At 35.4% G+C, this 19,866-nt stretch overlaps 1 protein-coding gene across 7 annotated transcripts in view; it reads left to right on the forward strand.

Moving 5' to 3' along the window:
* Positions 1 to 19,866, forward strand: part of CDK5RAP2 (CDK5 regulatory subunit associated protein 2) — a 168,470-nt gene that overhangs the window by 65,839 nt on the left and 82,765 nt on the right. For all 7 annotated transcript variants that reach the window (XM_074211715.1, XM_074211718.1, XM_074211716.1 and 4 more), the window contains 2 exons: positions 15,954 to 16,124; positions 17,475 to 17,639. In XM_074211715.1, the coding sequence (XP_074067816.1) occupies positions 15,954 to 16,124; positions 17,475 to 17,639 (336 nt within the window). The remainder of the gene's footprint in view (positions 1 to 15,953; positions 16,125 to 17,474; positions 17,640 to 19,866) is intronic.

The following is a 19,866-nucleotide window of genomic DNA, read 5'->3' on the forward strand; positions in this document are numbered from 1 at the left end:
ATTTTGTTTTTGTGTTCTAAGTTTCCTTCTAACCCTATAAATCTGAAAGTTCTGTAGAATGTTGTTTTTACAGTAAGATGGAATTTGACATTTTATTTTTCCTTTTACATAAGTTTTCTTAGTGTGTAGGTTAATATTAAGCTCTTTACTTAATTTCTGCTGAACCAGTATTTTCTGAGTTTGCTCATGTCTGCAGCAGTTCAGCATTTCATCCCATTTCAGCATTCTGCATCTTTCTAAAGCAGAGCTTCTTAGCCTTTTTGACAGTTTGGTGAAGCCTATGGATCCCTTCTCAGAATATTTTTATGTTCATATAGCAAAGTATTTAAGATTACCAAGGAAATCAATTACATTGAAATAGTTATCACAGTATTAAAAAAACAAATTTATGAACTTGAGGTTAAGAATCACTACACTGCCCAAGTATCTTATATTGGCCAAACTGAGAATTGAGGTTCAGTGATTTGGGCTTGGGAAATAACATAGAACCTTCTTCATTTAGTCAAGGTTTTTGTTTTGCATGCTGAATGCAGCAGAATGTAGTCTGAAGATTTATCTATCTTATCAGCTTGTTTCAGTTAACTAGGAACCTCCTACTCACCAGATGTTGCTGCATGTGCATTAAAGGCAAGATCTTTTGGTAACCTATCCTATCCTATTGAAGGCAAAGGAAAAGAAGGATTTGTTTCTTTTATATTCCAAGAACAGTGAATCTCCTTGCTGGGATGTCTGTGACTCTTGCCCTGTAATAACATTCTTGTCCACTAATATGGAAACAACCAGTAAAGGAGAGGCGAGACCTCCTTTTCCTGGTAATGGGTGTACTCTTATGCTAACTTTATATTAGGCTGTGAGGACATCTAAAAGCTAGGACTAGAGCATGGATTTCCTGATGTCTGGTTCTTAAATTTTTTGCATGTGATACAGTAAAACTTCATGGTAAGACCAGCTGTTAACTAGGCTGTCTTCCATGAAACGCGTACCCACAAACGCATGTGATAAGAAAGCAAGTCAAATAGCATTTCCTTGAATATGTCCTCGAGGACACATTCATGGCTGGCGCACAGCTCTGGAGAGTGCTTGTGGTTAGAAGTTAGGGGGCCCAGGTTCTAGACTTGGCTTTGCCATGAACTAACTGTGCCAGGCACTTCTCTTTCTGATGTAAAATGAGAAAGCTGCATTAGGTAATCTTGTGGGACCCTTCTATATAGTGTAAAGTCTTCCCCAGCCCCGCTATTATTCTGTGCTTTAACATTGAATGTTATGAGGTCATTTCTAGTTCTAATGGTTTTTAATAATTCTAACCTTTTTTGTTCAAAGGTTTCCATACAGAGCTAACATTTTCTGATTCTCCTTTAATTTTTTACATGTTGTCTTGGATATTGTGAGCTAATTTTTATTACAAAGACCCTGAAACTCTGCAATGACCATTGGTGTGCCCTAAGAAGAAAAGTGAACCTATGTATTTTAGGATGCTTTTCAAAAATCCCAATTAATGAGCCATTTTATCTAAAATAGATTTGATTTTAGCAGGCTAGTAGATTTCTAACCATCTTTCCTTATGATCTCTTTTTGAACCAGCCTGAAAAATAAAATGGGAGTATCTCTCTATAGAAAAGAATCTATCTAAAAATTTAAAGCACTGATGTTATGTAATTTTATACCACCAGAGGGACCCAAATCCCTGTAAGCAAGTTCAGGAGCCTTTTTTTTTTCATTCAGCATTTTCTATCTGTTTTTTAGCTTCACTTAGTGTCACAGCTTCTTTGTGCTGGAAATGGGGAGCTGCCAGAAATCACACATCCTTGGCTCCCTCTGAAACTTCCACTTGCCTCTTTGCTCTGATGTCTGGAACGAGAGAGCAAGGACGAATGATGCTTATCCTGTGTGAGTGAAGGGGAGGGCCTCAGTTCTCTCAGATGTGTGATCTTTTACTGCAGTTCTCCGTGCTGGATGGGAGCAAGTCACATTGTTTTTCTTTTCCCTTTTAAGCAACATTTATTAGAAATCAGTTTAGAGAGTATTCCCTTGACTGTTTTGTAATGCCCTCATCTGTCACTGGAGCCTTTGTCAACTTACCTGACAAGTGTGTTCTTCAATCCTTGGCTGTTTTTGCCCTGGAGAGGCATATCTGCTGGCTGAAGGCCAACAATCTAATTAAAGTTGTACCCTTCACCTGGCTGGCTAATCTAGTGTACTTTTGATGGAGAGCAGTTTTAATTTTAGGGCAGTTAGTCTCAGAACACCTCTAGTGTGCATTTCTCACACTCATGCTGGTTGATGGATTTCTAGAAATAAGATCGTGACAACATTAGGAACATCTTTTGGCAAATAATCACCTAAACATGCCATCTTAAAAAGTGTTTTTGCATTTCTGTTAACTGTGTATCAGACCACAAACCTGAGGAGATGAGCTTTAAATAAAGGTTAAAACCTCTCTTGGCTATTTTAATCAGCTATGGCAGTCAGTATTTTTTCTAGAATAAAGTGTATTTAATGATAAATAGGAGGAATTTCGGTCATTGTCAATCCTAACCTTTTTTTAAAAGGCACTAAGCCCCCTTTAAGTTCCTGGGTACTAGGGTAGGTGTATAGTAAGTATGTGGTAGTTTTAACTCAAAACTACTGCTACTACCAAAACCAACCAAAAAAGCAGTCAACATTTCTGAGTGCTTTAATGTTTGCACCTCATGAATTAGATGATACAGGTGTCATTACTCTTGTTTGTCAGGTAAGGATATCAAGGGTCAAGAGATGAAGTGACAGCTTGTGGTCTTACATGCCTTGAGAGTCAGTCAGAGCAAATCCATGTGTCTTAAAGCCGAAGTCCAATGGAAGTTGAGACTCATTTGTGGCAAGTCACCAGGCAGTTAATCAGCACATGCTCTGAGTTAAAAGCTGGACTTAAGAAGCAAGGCCAAAGTACAAAGCCAGTCCCCTGTCTTTGAGGATTGCACTAGTTCACCATCATCTAATCAGGACAACTAATTAATAAGTCAACTTTTCTAAGGTCATGTTCACCAGTCAAGGCAAGAAAAAGTAAATTTCCTACCCCAGCAACCATGGGAACCTCTGTTCTTCACAAAAAGACCTGACTGTGCCTTTCAAACTGAACTAGTCAAAAGCACTCTTCTTTGGAATAATGTTAAAGCATTCCACTGGTCTATGAGAAGGGATCAGCAGGCACTTCAAATATATATATATATCAGCTAATGCCATCTCAAGTTGGAAAAGTATCTTTTGGGGTATAATGGGACACTAGAATCTCGTGTCATGTTACAGTTTTTTGTTTCTGAATCTTGTTTTAACAGAGGAGCTCTATGTTTATTCAGATTGACCAGTATAAGATTAAAGAATTATGAATTTTTTAAAGTTAGAGGATAACTTAGATGTCTTTTGGTCGAACCTTCTCCTTTTATAGGTGAATAAATTCAGGATTAGAAATGTTAAATGATTTACCTGAGGTTACATAGCTGTATTAAAGAATCTAAGAACTATAGGAAACCTCAGAATCTTTCTTTTCTTTTTCTTTTTTCAAAGCAATGGGGTTAAAATGACTTTCCCAAGGTCACACGGCTAGTAAGTATCAAGTATGTGAGACTGGACAGGTCCTCCTGACTCCAGGTCTGTGCTCTATCCCCCTAGTTGGCCCTCCTTGGAATTTTTCTAACCTAAACTCGATCAAACATTCCCCTTATAGTGTTGTTGACAATTGATTATTTAGCTACAGCTTAAAGATCTACATCAGAGGCAGTAGGTAGTAGAACCAAGATTCAGGCCTAAGTCCTCTGTTAGTCTAGGGTACATTCCTTTATACCATTTTTCCTCTTTATAAGCCCCTTGCTGATCTCCTTTTTTTCCATTTCTATCATATTTATGGTCAGTCTTTACAAAGTTTGTTTTATTCTAGCCTATGTACTACTTAAGTCTCACTCTAGGACCTATCATATTGTGTACTCGTGTTCTTAGACGTTATGAAAATGGAACAGAAGCTCAGTTTCTGGAGATTTGTACACACAGGAAGGCTTTCGATATCCCGATAGACTTAGCTTAATTCAGAGAGGCTCATCACAAAGTGATGCGGAGTGATGCAGTTTTCAACCACAGCTATTCTTGGAAGATAGTGTACTAAGTGAATGTGGGGTTGTTGAATGTATTGGAGGACTTTTGGGAAGTACTCATATTGAGGAAACTTTTTGTGTTTGAAGAATTCTGGCCATTTGTTTTTATTTTGTGTGCTATTCTTCCATCCCAAATCATCTTGTATTTTTTTTTTTTTAGGTTTTTGCAAGGCAGTGGGGTTAAGTGGCTTGCCCAAGGCCACACAGCTAGGTAATAAGTGTCTGAAGCCGGACTTGAACTTAGGTATTCCTGACTCCAGGGCCGGTGCTCTATCCACTGCACCACCCAGCTGCCCCAATTCATCTTGTAAACTTTTTGAGAACAGGAATCATTTGTGACAGTTCTTTCATGTAATAAGTTCACATGTTAGTGCAGGCCAGGTACTTAGGAGTATTCACTAAAGATATGAACAGACTGATTTATTTCCTGCTGGTTAGATAGGGAAAATTTCAGAGAGTATCTCAAAATTAATGATAGTTCTATATGGAGTTAAATTTATGTGCAAATATTTGAAGACAATCTTTGAGAAGGATGGCCAACTTTCTGACAGGCATGTTGGATAAGATAAAATTTGATGGATGAAAAACTTTTTCTTCTTTACCTGACGAAAGATAAAATTTAACAAATTCAGTTTAAAGGGAAATCGAGCATATTATCTCTTACTTCTTATGAAAAATATACAAAATTCCAGGATTCTGTAGTCTCTTTTGAAATTCTATCCTCAGTTCTACCTTTGTTAAAAGGCAGATGTAGCATTCAAAACTTTTTCTTCTTTGGTCGAGAGATTTCTAGCAAGGTGGTGAACTGGAATTTCCAGGAAATTTCAGTTGTTAGCTTAATGTTATTTTTCTGAAATCTTGGTACAATATACATTGTTATAGAGTGGAATTTAGGAATGAAATTCTCTTGCCTAGAACACAAAATAGTTCAACTTTCCATCAAAATGTTTTATATTGGATAGACCAATTTTTAATTTCCCAGAATTTCACTTTGTAAGTTAAATAGATATTTATACAGAATTTACTATGTACTTAACCCTAGGTTTGCTCCTCTTGGGATGAGGAAGATGACACAGAAAAAGGGGTTAAGACATGATCTTAGCCTTCAGTTAAGCATATCTGAAGAAGTAAGACAAAGAGACATTAAAAGAGTGAACTATAGAAGTCACTGTAATTAAATATTGAAGAGCAAAAATCCTGAAGAAAGGAGAATCAATGAAAAGTAGAAAAGTTAGGGAAACTTTCTTGGGAGAAGTGGGACATGAATTGGACCTTAAAGGATAGTAAAGATTTAGATAGATTAAAAAAGAGATGAAAGGGAATTCTAGAAAAGGGAAATGAATTACAAATGAAGGCAGAGGTAGGGGAGGAACATCATGTATATATGGAGGAACATATAGCTTTTGTGTTGATTTTATAACCATTATAAGAAAATACCTTGAGAGTAGTACTCATAACATTTCAGTATTTTGGTGTAACTGATGATGAAGAAGACCATGACATCAGGGAGTCGATGCAAGCATATGAATTGGATTTGAGTGACGGAGTGCTGTGCTAAGTTACCACTCTCATTTTCTCCTCTGGAGTCATCTGAGTCTAGTTGGCCAGATATGAATCAAGGTGACTGGAGATGGCCCTGGAGGTGAGGCAGTTAGGGTTAAGTGACTTGCCTAAGGTCACACAGCTAGTAAGTGTCAGGTCTTTGAGGCTGTATTTGAACTCATGTCCTCCTGACTCCAGGACTGGTGCTCTGTCTACTGCACCATCTAGATATCCCATTTTGCTATTACTAGTGTTCATGAGAATAGTAGTTCACTTTTTTCTAATGCTTTACAGTCAACATACAACCTGATTGTCAGTACCTTTAGGACATTGGTAGTACAATCCCCCCCCCCCCCCATTTTACTGGTAAGGCAACTGAGTGAAAGAACTTTTCCAAGTCCACTTAGCTAGTAAATGGTAGGTCTAAAACTTGTACCTGGGTCTTCTGACTTCCTATCCAGAGTGCTTAATTCAGCATCATGTTACCTCTGAGCATTAGAACCGAAAGAGACCCTTGAGATCATTTAACTTCCTCCTTTCCCTCCCCACTACACTCCCATCTCAACACATACCTATTTTATATATTAGGAGGGAAAATGACTTGCCTAGGGTCATAGTTCTGGCAGAGCTTAGATTCAGATATAGATCTCTTTCTTGGTCCATCACTCTTTCCACTATACTGCACTGAAAGGGGATATTTGGTAGTATTCTGAGATGATCAGCTTTTGGGAAAAATGAGTCTGATTATTGCTTTACAGTTAGTGAATGGTTTTTTCTTTTTTTATCCATTGAAAAAATACTTAGTAAGTCTGTGCTTTGTTTAGAGCATTGTGTTAGCCATTGGAGATGCAGAGCTTAGATTAAAACATGACTCTGCCTTAATGGAGCTGATTGTTAAGTAGGGGATCTCATTTTTAAGGAATTCTTTTTTTTATTCAAAAATATTTATTAGATATCTACTATGTTTTTTCCTGGTGATATCTTTTTTTTCTGAATCTGTCTCTCCTCAACATTTATATACTGAGCCATTCTCATATAATAAAAAATAAAAGAGAGGAAGAAAAGCAGTTCAATAAAGTTTATCAATACTTCAACTGAGACAGTGTGACAGCTCATGTATTATTCCATATCCTTGGCCCTAACTTATGCCAAGAAGGGAACAAAGAAGCATTTACTGTGCTAATAACAATAGGAGATACAAAGATAAAACAGTAGTTTGTTTTAAGGGTAGCTGGCAGTGCATTGGATGGAGAGATCTTCTCAGAATCAGGAAGACTGGAGTTCAAATTCAGCTCCTCACATTTGTTAGCAATGTGACCTTGGGCAAATCATTTAATCTTTATTTGTCTCAGTTTTCTTTTCTGTAAAATGGGCATAATAAGAGCATCTACCTCTCAAAGGGTTGTTGTCAAGATCAAATGAAGTAATATCTCCTGTTTACTTAGAATAATGCTTTGGCAATTAGCTATTTAAATGTTAGTGATGATGATGATGATAACTACAACTTATTCTTCCTGTGGAAGGGATTCTTCTAAGTAAATATTGGCTGCTGGACACAATTTAGAAATGGTTCTCTGTTATCATTCCAAGTTCTTTTTCCTTTGTCAAAATAGGAACTGAAGTCTCCACATCTTCCACTGACATATATTGCTTATTATAACTCCACCTGGGCAAAGTAGAAGAGGCGAGGCAAGGCAAACACTATTAACGTTACCATGGTAGCTGTTCTTTCTCTTCTGAGGCAGTTTTCAGCATAGGTGCCCACTTAGTATAACTTTTCATTAAGACATCCCTGCCTTCTTCTCATCACCTGCCTGAGCAACTAGACCAAATGAATTTTTAGAAACTCCTTTGGTCTCAGGTTTGGCTATCCAAACTGGTCTAATCTGCTTTTATACCAGGCCACTGTTGTACCCCTTTTTAAGCACAAATATTGAACATAAAAAGACAAATCTATGAATGAAAAACCAAAGAAAACAATTGGACTTAATTTTTAACCTTTTTACAGAGGTGGCAAAAAAAATCACGATCAAACCATCTGAAGTAGAAATGGTATAATGGAAGAACATTGGATTTGTAGTCAGAAGACTTGAGTTCAAATGAGAACACTATAAATTTCCTGTATGAACTGGAACATGTTACTTTTATGGATTCTATTTTCTTCATCTATAAAATGAGGGGATTGGACATGAAATCACAATATGGTTTTGGATATGGTTCTTCAGTTGTGAGAAAATAATTTCTTTATTTTGACATTGAATATTTTTGTTAGTTAATGAACTTAGTTGTGATGGTGGTCTTAATGAATCTGGTATCATAGTGGGAAGGATTAAAGGCTAAATATCTGTCATTTATTTTTTAATACTTCTAATTATCCTTTTCTATTGATAAAATCAAATTTTTAGAATATCAATATTCACATAGATTACTGGGAGCCTCAGTTTGATTCAGAGTTTTTTATATTTAAGTTTGAGTTTGAGAAGAGGGAGCATGGTATAGTGGAAAGAACACTGACTAGGCAATCAGGAGACTTAAATAGACATCTAGCTCTTTATTAATTTATGGGTCCTTGGATACATCAGTTTTCCACTTTGGGCTTTGGTTTCCCATTTGTAATGAAGGGTTGGTCTATTAGATCTCTAAAATCTTTTCTAGCTTTAACATTCTGTGATTCTAAGTTTGATTAATTTTTCCCAGAAAAATCTTTTGTTAGACCCTTATGGATTTCCCCCTTTGACCTAGTCAGCATTACTCATATGAGTGTCTTTGGTCTGTATATGTGACAGGAAAAGTAACATGAATATCTCATTGCAGTGCATATTCTCATTACTAGAAGTAGAAAATCAAAATACAGTCTTTGCATACAGAGGACAGTGAATTTCTCTATTATCAACAGCAACTGGAAGAAGAAAACTTGTATGTCCATGTTGTGAAAATTCTGATGGTGATGTGTTAATGAGAAAAGTATAGCACTACATTAATGTATTTCATTTAAAATGGATGAAGTTTCTTAATCTAAGTAGTTGAATTAAATTTTTAAAAATCAAATGAAAAGGAAGGAGGAACAAATTGGTCCTGAATACCCACACAATAGAAGTTGAACCAGCCATCTAAAATAAGGTACTGATGTAAGTTTGCATAAAGAAAGGAATAGAGTCCAGAAAAATTATTTAAGTGGATTTGTAATTACATGATGAGCACACACTCTTTATTTAATGTGCTATATAAACATTTTTAAAATTAAAAGGCAAAAATTGAATGATCTTTCAAGGACAGCATATAAATTTATTGCAAATATAAAGAGCAACGTAAATTGCTTAATAAAGTATTTTGCATTCCTTTCAATTCTTCCTAACAACCTTTTGAGAGGTAGATGTGAATGATTTCTAGTCTATTGCTGAGCAAATTGGGGTCATCCTTCAAGTTGGTGACAAAATGGAGAGATGAACCCATACCCTTCTGACTTCTATCCTTTTAGATTATTTGAATCTGTCGGCATTATTTTCTTGGTTTTCAGTCAGAATGGTGTCCATTGGAATATGATATATTTTGAAAGGTTCTATGGTGTTATGGATTTAAGAATGTATATCTTTAAATTCATCCTCAGACAATTGATACTTAAAAATTGTGTGACCCTGGACAAGCTACCTTATTACCTTGCCAAAAACAAACAAAATAGAATGCCTTAATTACAAAAGAATTTCTAGCTAAGCATTTTGAGCATTCATTACAGAACATCCCTATTTTTGAAGTATTGTGTAGCAAAAGATACCTGTTTATGAAAAGAATATTTTTTTGAATTATTATTAGAAAAATTTGTTCACAAATTCTACAACCATTTATTGAGCATCAAATCACCATCTTGTATTCTAGGCACTGAGGCTAACACAAAGATAAATACCTTTACTCTAGTGGATAAAATAGCTTATAGTGTTAGCACCTATAATGACTTGTGTGCAGAAGGTGATATACCAAAAACATCTGCTTGATAAAGGAGATGGACCATGTGGGGAGAGCGAGAGATAGCCCAGTGTTAGCTCTAGTTCTTGCATAATGTTGAATGTGAATGTGGAGGATGTGGAGGAATGCCTACTGGACTGGGTGGATGGTCTAGTAAAGGATATGAGATAGTAGTACATGGGTAGGCATCTCCCTGGAGAAGAGGTAGATGTATGGTGATTTGCTTTGTAATGAGTGAATGTCCTTATCAGGGACATTATGGATCTGTTTAAAATATTGGTAAGTCGTGCTTGCTGTAAAGCAGCTAGCTCCCAATATATGGATAGCCTTCCAAGTAGCCTGAGTGTTAGAGATAGTTCTTTTTTCTTTTTAATCTTATATGCAACAAGTATTCTTTGGCTTTTGGAATTTTCAGACCCTGTTGTGGTATAAATAGAATATATGGTCTAAAATTTTTTTGAGGGTGAAATCTGAAGATAGTCAAGAACAAACATTTCATGGTCAGAGCAATAGGAGAAAAAATTATATGGCAGAGGCTTTTTTTTTTGGTTTTTGCAAGGCAAAGGGGTTAAAGCACAGAGTTTTTCTTAACATTGCAAAGATACCAGTCAAGTATGTATGCTGATATATTATTTATCCCTTGTTATCTTCTTCCAATCAAATTTCTTTCTAATGCCATTTTTATGTCACTTATTTTGTACTCTTAGTTGGTTATGTTTTGCTCTATTCTCACTGGTGCTTCTTTGTTGCTCTTTACATTAACTTTCAAGTTTACTTCTTCAGAGACTATAATATTTCAAGATTTACTACTTTACAGTGTCACTGTAAGAATATTTTTTAAGGGGTGGCTAGGTGGTGCAGTGGATAGAGCACCGGCCCTGGAGTCAGGAGGACCTGAGTTCAAATCCAGCCTCAGACACTTAATAATTACCTAGCTGTGTGGCCTTGGGCAAGCCACTTAACCCCATTTGCCTTGCAAAAACCAAAAAAAAAATTGTTAAAATGTTGGGACTTTAATTTTGGGAGAAGTTTGGAGTTATTAAAAGTGAATTACAATTTCCCAAATTTAATCTAACCCAACCTTGTTATATTCTGGACCCATCTTGTTGTCCTATAATAATTATATATAATATAGTGTCAACTCACATAAATCTTTTAATGAGTAAACTCAATGGGTTGCTTTATCTGCATATTGTAGACTACAATAGTGGTATTAAATTCAAATAGAAACAGAACTCTGAGGTCTTACATATTAACTTAGCAAACCACAAATTAATACTGTTTCTGCTTCTTATAGTTGGTTTTTTTTGGTTAAATATTGAAATTACATTTCAGTCTGGTTCAGCTTTATGAGTTTGACATCTTTGGTCTGGGTAATAGACCTTCAACTACTTGAGTTTTTTTTCCAGTGTTGAGAGATATGACTGCTTCTTTTGGATAAATATGGATTTCTGCAGTGTTCTAGTATTTGATACATTCAATGTTATATCATTTGAAGACAGTTTCTTTCTTTTTTTTTTTTGCAAGGCAAACGGGGTTAAGTGGCTTGCCCAAGGCCACACAGCTAGGTAATTATTAAGTGTCTGAAACTGGATTTGAACCCAGGTACTCCTGACTCCAGGGCTGGTGCTTTATCCACTATGCCATCTAGCCGCCCCAAAGACAGTAGTTTCTAAAGGATTTTATCATCTGTGTAATCTTCATTAATTTGGGCTCTGTGTTTGACATCTCCTATGTCACTGGCATACTCCTTGGCTTGTATACATCATATCATTTGATATGACTAATCAGAGGGTTAATGAACAAATTGATCAGTGTTAAATCTTTCTCAGAATCTTTTTGATTTTGATGTTTGCATGGGAAATTATTGGAGGAAGGCTGTGATGGTATTTCAACCCAAACATCTTTTAAAAATAGGCAATAAGTAGTAATAGGCAGTAAGTAGTCGACTTTTATATTCTGTATACTTTTTTTTTTAAGAAAGATTTTATTTATTTTGAGTTTTACAATTTTTACCCATTCTGGCTTCCCTTCCCCTACCCCCCCACAGAGGGCATTCTGTTAGTGTTTACATTGATTCCATGTTATTCATTGATCTCAGTTGAATGTGATAACAGAGAAATCATATCCTTAAGGAAGAAAAATAAAGTATGAGATAGTAAAATTATATAATAATATAAAGCTTTTTTTTTTCTAATTTGATGTTAATAGTCTTTGGTCTTTGTTCAAAGTCCATAATTCTTTCTCTGGATACAGATGGTATACTCCATTGCAGATAACTCCAAATTGTCCCTGGTTGTTGCACTGAAGGAATGAGCAAGTCCATCAAGGTTGATCATTACCCCCATGTTGCTATTAGGGTGTATAATGTTTTTCTTGTTCTGCTCATCTCGCTCAGCATCAGTTCATGCAAATCTTTCCAGGCTTCCCTAAATTCTCATCCCTCCTGGTTTTTAATAGAATAGTGGTGTTCTATGACACTCTGGATACTTTCAATCCATTTATGTGACTGTAGAACATTTAACCAATCATTGTTAAGACAAGTAGAAGAAGGTTTTTAGCATGGTACTTTGGTACCCACCCCTCTCTTTCCCCCACCTGTAGGATTTGCAAGAAATATACACAAAAATCTACAAGAAGAATGAGGGTACATGAATGTGTGGTGCTCAGCATTATTGGAGAGAGATCTGAAATAGATACTTTGAAGTGTTATACTATATATCAAGAAATTGGGGATAGCCTATAAACTAAAATGAAAGTCAGCTTATAAGTTTGACATTGTTCTTATTTCTTTCTTCATCTTTTAAATTAAATTTTATTTTTAGTTCTTAATTTTCTACTTGCCCTTTCCCTACCTATTGAGAAGACAAATATGTACAATCATATAAAAATAAATTCTTGCATTAATCAATCATCTTCCCTCTTCCCACCAAAAAAAAAATCCTCACCAGAAAACCCAAACCAAATCAAATAAAAAAATGAGAAAAAATGTGCCCTACTTTGCCCTTAGTTCTTCTGCCTGAAGTTGGTTAGCTTGAGTGAACATCTTGAATCCTTTGGAATTATGGTTGGTCATTCTGTTGATCAATTGTTAAGTCTTTCAAAGTTCGTTATCTTTATGATACTTGTTTTTGTAGAGTGTTCTCCTAGTACTATGCTTCCCTTGCTTTGTTTCAGTTCATACAACTCTTTCCAGATGTTTCTTAAATCATCACCATTTCTTATATAGCACAATAGCATTCCATCACATTCCCATATCATAACTTATTTAGCCATTCCTCAATTAATGGACATTCTCTAAGTTTCCATTTCTTTGCCACTGCAAAAAGAGTTACTTTAAATATTTTTATGCAGATGGAACCTTTTCTCTCTTTTTTCCCCTTTTTCGGTTATAGACCTAGCAGTAATATATCTATGTCAAAAACTATACACAGTTTTATATACACTTTAACTTTTTTTTTAGGTTTTTTTTTGCAAGGCAGATGGGGTTAAGTGGCTTGCCCAAGGCCACACAGCTAGGTAATTATTAAGTGTCTGAGACCAGATTTGAACCCAGGTACTCCTGACTCCAAGGCCGGTGCTTTATCCACTATGCCACCTAGTTGCCCCTACTACACCACCTAGCCGCCCCTTACTATAACTTTTTGAAGTAGTATCAAGGATAGTTGATATCAGAGCTCCTTTAATTTATATATAGTTCCTTCAGCATTAATCATTTCCTCTTTTTGTCTTCTTAGCCAATCTGATGGGTGTGAGGTGATAGCTTAGAGTAGTTTTTCATTTGTATTTCTCTAATTGATGTTTTAAAAAAATTTTTTCTTATGGCTATTGATAACTTGTGTTTTTCCTCTAAAAACTGATAGGCATTGTTTTTAGCTGGTTAGTCTCCATTTTGTAAAAAGTTTCTAAGAATCACTTTTGTAGTTGAGGATATTATTGCCCTGTGGTCCAATTGCTGTACTGGGAGCTTAGACCTTGACTGTGGTCTGTTAATGTACCAGTTTGTGAAAAGTTGATTTAACCTCTTTGGTTATAGAGGGATCAGGTCTAGGATGAGAGTACATTGAGTTAGTGGCCTTCATTATACTAATTGTATTGCTTTAGACATCATTTGTGATTCCTCTTTAAGATTGGGAGAGAACTGTAATTGTGGGGTGAGGTAGGGGGTAAAGAAGGAAGAAGGGGGAAGGGAGAAAAAGAGAATGAGAGGCATTTTCCTTTGCTTTTTTATTGCTTGTTCTGTTGTACTGTGGGACTGATAGATTTGGTCCTAGGCAACTAATCCTAAGAGGAGATGCGGAGTATGGATTGTGGGGGGGGGGTCTATATCCTCAACTTCACCTGCTAGAGCAGCAGAGTAGAGGAGTGGGGACTTTCATTCCAGTTTCAATGGGCAAAAACTAGAGATAGGAAGACAAAGGTGAAGCATGATCCCTGCCCTTAAGGAACTTACAGTCTACTGGGCACATATCTTATAAAGAGTGAAGTAAATACATGATAATTTGAGGAAGAAGAAAACAGGGACTGGAGATTCACTAAAGTCTAGAGAGGCTTCTATCAAATAATTGAAATCCACTTCTGAGAACTTATTTTAAGGAATGATTTTTAAGGTGATTTGTGAAATATATTTTATACTGCTTTATATTTATATTATAGTCCCTTATATTTAAAAAGCACTTGATCCTCACCACAGTTATCAATGAATTGAGCAGGAATTATGTTGCTCATTTTACATGGTTAATGTCAGTTTTAGATGTTGAACTGTATGATCTTAAATCAACTCTTGCAAATGTGATGATGATGCCTGTCATTTATATAGTTTTTATAGTTTGCAAAGCACTTAAAATTATCCTCACAAAAATCTTTGAGGTAGGTGTTATTGTTATCTCCATTTTATCAATAAAGAAACTGAGACTGAGAGGTTCAGTGACTTGCCCACCAGGGTCATACAATTAATAAATGTCTGAAGGAAGGTTTGAAAGTCTTTCTGTCTTGGGACTCGGTGCCTTATCTATTATACCATCTGTTTATGGAGGCATTTTATATTCATAGTTTGATAAAAAATATTAGACCTAGAAGACTTTAAAAACCATCTAATCCAGGTATTGGATAGCTATAGCTAAGTATAGTTTAAAAATTTTAAAATACAACATTGTTTAAAAATGAAAAAAAAAACTTAGCTCACTGGTATATAAAAGGGGGCTGCAGGGTAGTAGACCATTTTGGATCAGCTATGCAAAAACATATGGAAGGCCAAATTTGGTCCCTTCTGATGCTTAATCTTTTTTTAGTTCTTTTGTTGTCGTTTTTTGGAGTCAGTTTGGGTTGACTTGTGCAGGGTCACACAGCTAACTGTCTGAGTCTGGATTTGAACTCAGGCCGTCCTGACTCTAGGCCAGAGCTCTACACACTGTGCCACCCAGCTCTCTGGTAGGCAGTGAAACTGAGAACCATGAAGGGGAGATAACTCTCCATAATCACATGACTAGCAAGTGCTAGGACCAGTGACTCAAGGCCAAATCTTCTTTCTACTGGTGTGGTGTTACTTTCAGTTGTGATATGCTACTTTTCATGAATACCTTGTAAATATTGGGGTACCAACAATTCCTCTATGGGGGCAATGTTGTGATCTAATGAGGAGAGGGCTTTCCTTGGAATTGGGAAGACCTGAGTTCAAGGGATGCTGCTAATATACTAGCTGTATGACATTGGGCAATGTCCATTCCCCCCCCCTTTTTAAAAAAACTCTTTAAAATGAAATGATAGAAAATATAGTTGCTGATCTACATTGGTTGATTGGAGGAATTTGAGAGACAAAGGTGGTTTCTTCCACTATTGAAAATGAAAAAGATAGGATGGCTAGGTGGTGCAGTGGATAGAGCACCAGCCCTGGAGTCAGGAGTACCTGAGTTCAAATCCGGCCTCAGACACTAAATAATTACCTAATGGCCTCGGGCAAGCCACCTAACCCCATTGCTTTGCCAAAAAAACCTTAAAAAAAAAAGAAAATGAAAAAGATATGGACAAAAACAATTTGTTAGGGAATGGAGGACAAAGGTACTCTGTTAGTATTTTTTCCTTGAAATTTGCTTCTAATGTTATAGAATCTTTTGACTCTAGGATTGGGTCTCTATTGAATATGACCATGTATATAACAGTGAGGTGGTATTTGATGCAAAGTGTTGATAGTTATTCATTAACAATCTTTGTCTTAATTTTAACACATTCCCCAATATATTCTTTAGACTACTAATCGAAAAAAAGTCAAACTCATGCAGATTGTTACCTTGAAATTTTTGTAAAGTTAAGAGTTTTTTTTTTTTTAACTAGGACCTTAGAAATCAAGTTGAGAAATTACATGGGGAAATGATTGAGAAAGAGAAGTCAGTGGAGCAACAGTACAAAATCCTTTTGAGTGAAAGTAATCAAAAATTGCAGAACCAGGAACAAGTTTTGAAATGCTTAACAGACAGTGTCAATCAGAAGGATATCTTGCTGCAGGTACAATGATTTACTTTTCTTGTATGTTTTACATAGTCTGATTGTGTAAGGAATGGGTTTGAAGATCAGAATATAGCATGGGAAGTGAGATAGAGAAACTATCCACTGTTTTCTTTAAGTGAAATGTTTTCTTTTCATACATGTATTCTGTTTTTTTATAGTAGTTATTTATTGTGTCTATATGCTTTATTCTGTTCCAGTGAGTATATTTTCTTGTATTACTTCAACCTCTGTTGTTGCAATATCATCTTTATTTCACTATACACAAACCTTACCATAACATCAGAATATTGTACCATTCCACCATTGGGCTGATTGTCTGAGACCCATGTGAGAATATTTTTACCATAGATTTTTAGCTCTTATAAATAATATGGTTTGGCTAATCACCAATTTTTAACTTTTATAGTGTTGTTCCTTTGCCCTATAATGTAATTGTACTTGATGATCTTATTGAAACATTTTGCAATGTCAGGATATAGCCTTAAATTATATGATCCATAATGGTAGGAACTGGATTATCTTTTCTCAGTGCCTAATCCAGTGCTTTTCAGAGTCCTTATTTAATACCTGTTTCCTGAATTTTTATTTAACATTTAAATAACAGATCAAATTATGTTAAACTATGTATTCCAAAGACTTAGAGCCAGAAAATATTTCATCCAGTTGATCAAGTCCATGTTCACATTACTGCAACTTCTTTTTGAGTTCTGTTTATGATCACTGTTCAAGCTGTAGAATCAACTCACCTGGAGGACCTAAGACATTTTGGGGTGGGGAATTTATTTATTACACATGCTCACAAAGAATCATTCCTGCTTTTACCAGAGAGCATCTGTGAAACCTTGGATTTTCCCAGCTGCACTTCAGATCTTCTCATCAGCTTGAAAAAAGTTTAAGATTGTTGTTAATGTTCAAAGACACATTTTTCTAGTTTGAGTCAGGCTTTTGTAATCTTCCAAAAGAAACATTTGGATTTGCAGCATGTAAGGAGTAAATCACAGATTTATTGTATTAAAGGTAGATATGACAAGGAATGAGTTTCTTGAAAACTAGTGTAAGACTAAATTGGTAATACGTGCAAAGGAGGTTTACACTGTCACTATTTTGACCTTTTCGATACATTAATGGCATACTACCATAGCCAGAGCTGTCCTTTGGGAAACCTTCACATTTGGTGAGCAGTAATTTAGTCAAAATAGAATAGAATTATGTTCATATAATTACCTCACATTATTTGGTGAAGGGGAATTATTTCTAAAACAAGGTATCATAAAAAAAAGTAAAATATTTTGTTCTTGTGGTAGTTGCTTCATGTTCTTGAATTTGCATTCCTTGTTTTTTTTTTAGCGACTTGATGGGAAGATCAAAGAAAAAGACGTAGAATTTGAACAGCTTTTTAATAGATTAAATCATCTTTTAAAAGCTAAGGAGGATCTTGAATTGAGGAATGAAGACTTAACAGAAAAGTATGCTTCTCAACTGCTAGCAGTCAAAAAAGCACTTTCCTTAGAGGTAAGCTCAGCTAAATTTTACTTATAAATTTATTCGTGTTTTTATAGGGAATATATGGACCTCTGTGATCCAAGGAGATCTCTTAAGTGCTTTCTTGTCAATAATTAAACTTCACAATGTGGTAGTGAATTAGATGGCATTATCTTCTCTATACAGATTAATAACCTTCAATCCAAGGCACTAGAACTTTGACTATATAACCTGGAAGCTAGAAAATCATCTAATTAAAGAAGCAGAATACTATTTGTTCTCCACAGGCTCCCCATTTTGGGAACTAAATAACCATAAGGGTTAGTGGGTCCCTTGGCCATGTTTTTTAAATCCTTCTTTGAGAGGGAAGCTATACAAAGGATATTTAGGAAATAAGATGGTCTCTAGCATTACATTGTATCTGAAGAAGTAGGAAACCCTGCAAAGGGAGGAATTATTTTCAATAAGGCCATTTTCTCTTTTCCTTCTAGTTGTGTACACCCTGATGTTAGTTTCCAAATTTGAATAACTCAGAAAGCTGAGTTTCCAGTCTGGTTATGAATTGGTTACGAATTGGTTACTCTGATGAATCACTACAAAACTTGTGATCCTATGTCTAAAGTCTGTTCAGATATGCTTGAGATTTTGTATGTATTTTTGTACTTGTCTTTGTTCTATAATAATCCTAATATAACCTGGATGGTTTTGACTAAATTGGGTCAAACTCTGCAGAAAAATATGAAGACATTTCTTAATTGGTATGGGTGAGTTTTCTTACTTGGAATTAAGATATTAACTCATGACAGTTTTGAAATGGCATGTCTTTTGGTTTCTCTAGCTATGACCTGAATTTGATTCTTTTTGCTAACACTGATTCTTCATTAAAAACAAAACCAGAAATACACACCCAAAAGAAATGTTTTATTGATGTCTTCTCTTTTTTACTTTATGGTCATTTTTATATATTTTCCTTTACCTGGAATTTGAAATTGTTTGAAATTGTTCTAGTAATAAAGAAAGAAAATTAACACAAAATAATTGCTTAAGTGACTATTTATGAAGCTTATGCTGCCTTTTCTAGAGCTCTACCTTTTTGCAAAGAAAAGGGAATTAGGAATTTGGGGTCACATATTGATTAATACAGTTATTCAGAATTGGGCTTCCCTTTAGTATTCTCTTAATTTATGTCATTGTTTTACATTGTGATTATTGTTCTGGTCTTGCTTACTTCACTCTGCAGCAGTTCATAATAGATCCATTCTTTATTCTGCAGGCCTTTGAATTTCCTATGCCCCTGATTTTTCTTATCTATAAAATGAGGGGATAGGTTTGGATCAGTGTGGAATCAAATTAAAATTTCATTGGTAATTGTTTGTCAAAATAGATGAAAATAAAATACACATAGATAATGCTAACTTTTGGTTTTTCTAAGTTGGTATACTTCTGTTTCTTTTTGACTTTGAGGGGTAGATGATTGCCAAGGTCTCTCTTTAATCTAGAACCCAGGATCCTGATGGAATTGGGAATAGGGAAGTTGGAGGCAAATTTTGGATCTGGAGGGATATGGAAACAATGTAATAAAAATGGCTTCAAAGTGGGATGTTGGACCCAGATCTGGACATGAATGGGGGGGGGCATGTTTACTTATAGCCATCTTGAAACAAAATAAGTTATTAAACTTGATGAATCATTTCGGTTCATATAGTTAATTCTATTTTTATTAGTTATATTTATGATGTCTGCAAAATTCTTTTAATTTTTGTGTAGTTGTATTACCTTCTCTGAAGTCTTTCTCTGAGAGCCACATACTGTGGAAGTGACCTCAGATTCTTAATAGTTTTGCTAGCAGAATGCAGGCTCTGGTATTAGAAAGGCTTCAAGTATAGATATGGTAACAGACTTTGTCTCCATACCAAGAGCCATACTTACTAAATTTAGAGAGGCTCATCATTAGATGTTGGTTGTCAGGTGATCAATTGTTTTTGGCCATAGCAATATGAGTCTCTCAAGTTGTGCACTTCACAACAATAGTGAAATTCAGATTCTTTTTTTTTCTTTTTTTAATTCTTTTTGTACAAATTTTTTTTTACATTAATAAAATATTCTTGTTTAAGAGTAAACAAAATACCCCTCCCCCCATGAATATAGACTTGCTTGGGCGATAAAGTAAAGGGGAGAGAAAAAAAATTAAAGTTAAAAAAAATAATAGTAATAATTGTAGGTATGGCCAGGTGGCGCAATGGACGAAGCACCAGCC

This window comes from Macrotis lagotis, chromosome 1 (assembly GCF_037893015.1).
Source record: "Macrotis lagotis isolate mMagLag1 chromosome 1, bilby.v1.9.chrom.fasta, whole genome shotgun sequence".
Classification (NCBI taxonomy): domain Eukaryota; kingdom Metazoa; phylum Chordata; class Mammalia; order Peramelemorphia; family Peramelidae; genus Macrotis; species Macrotis lagotis.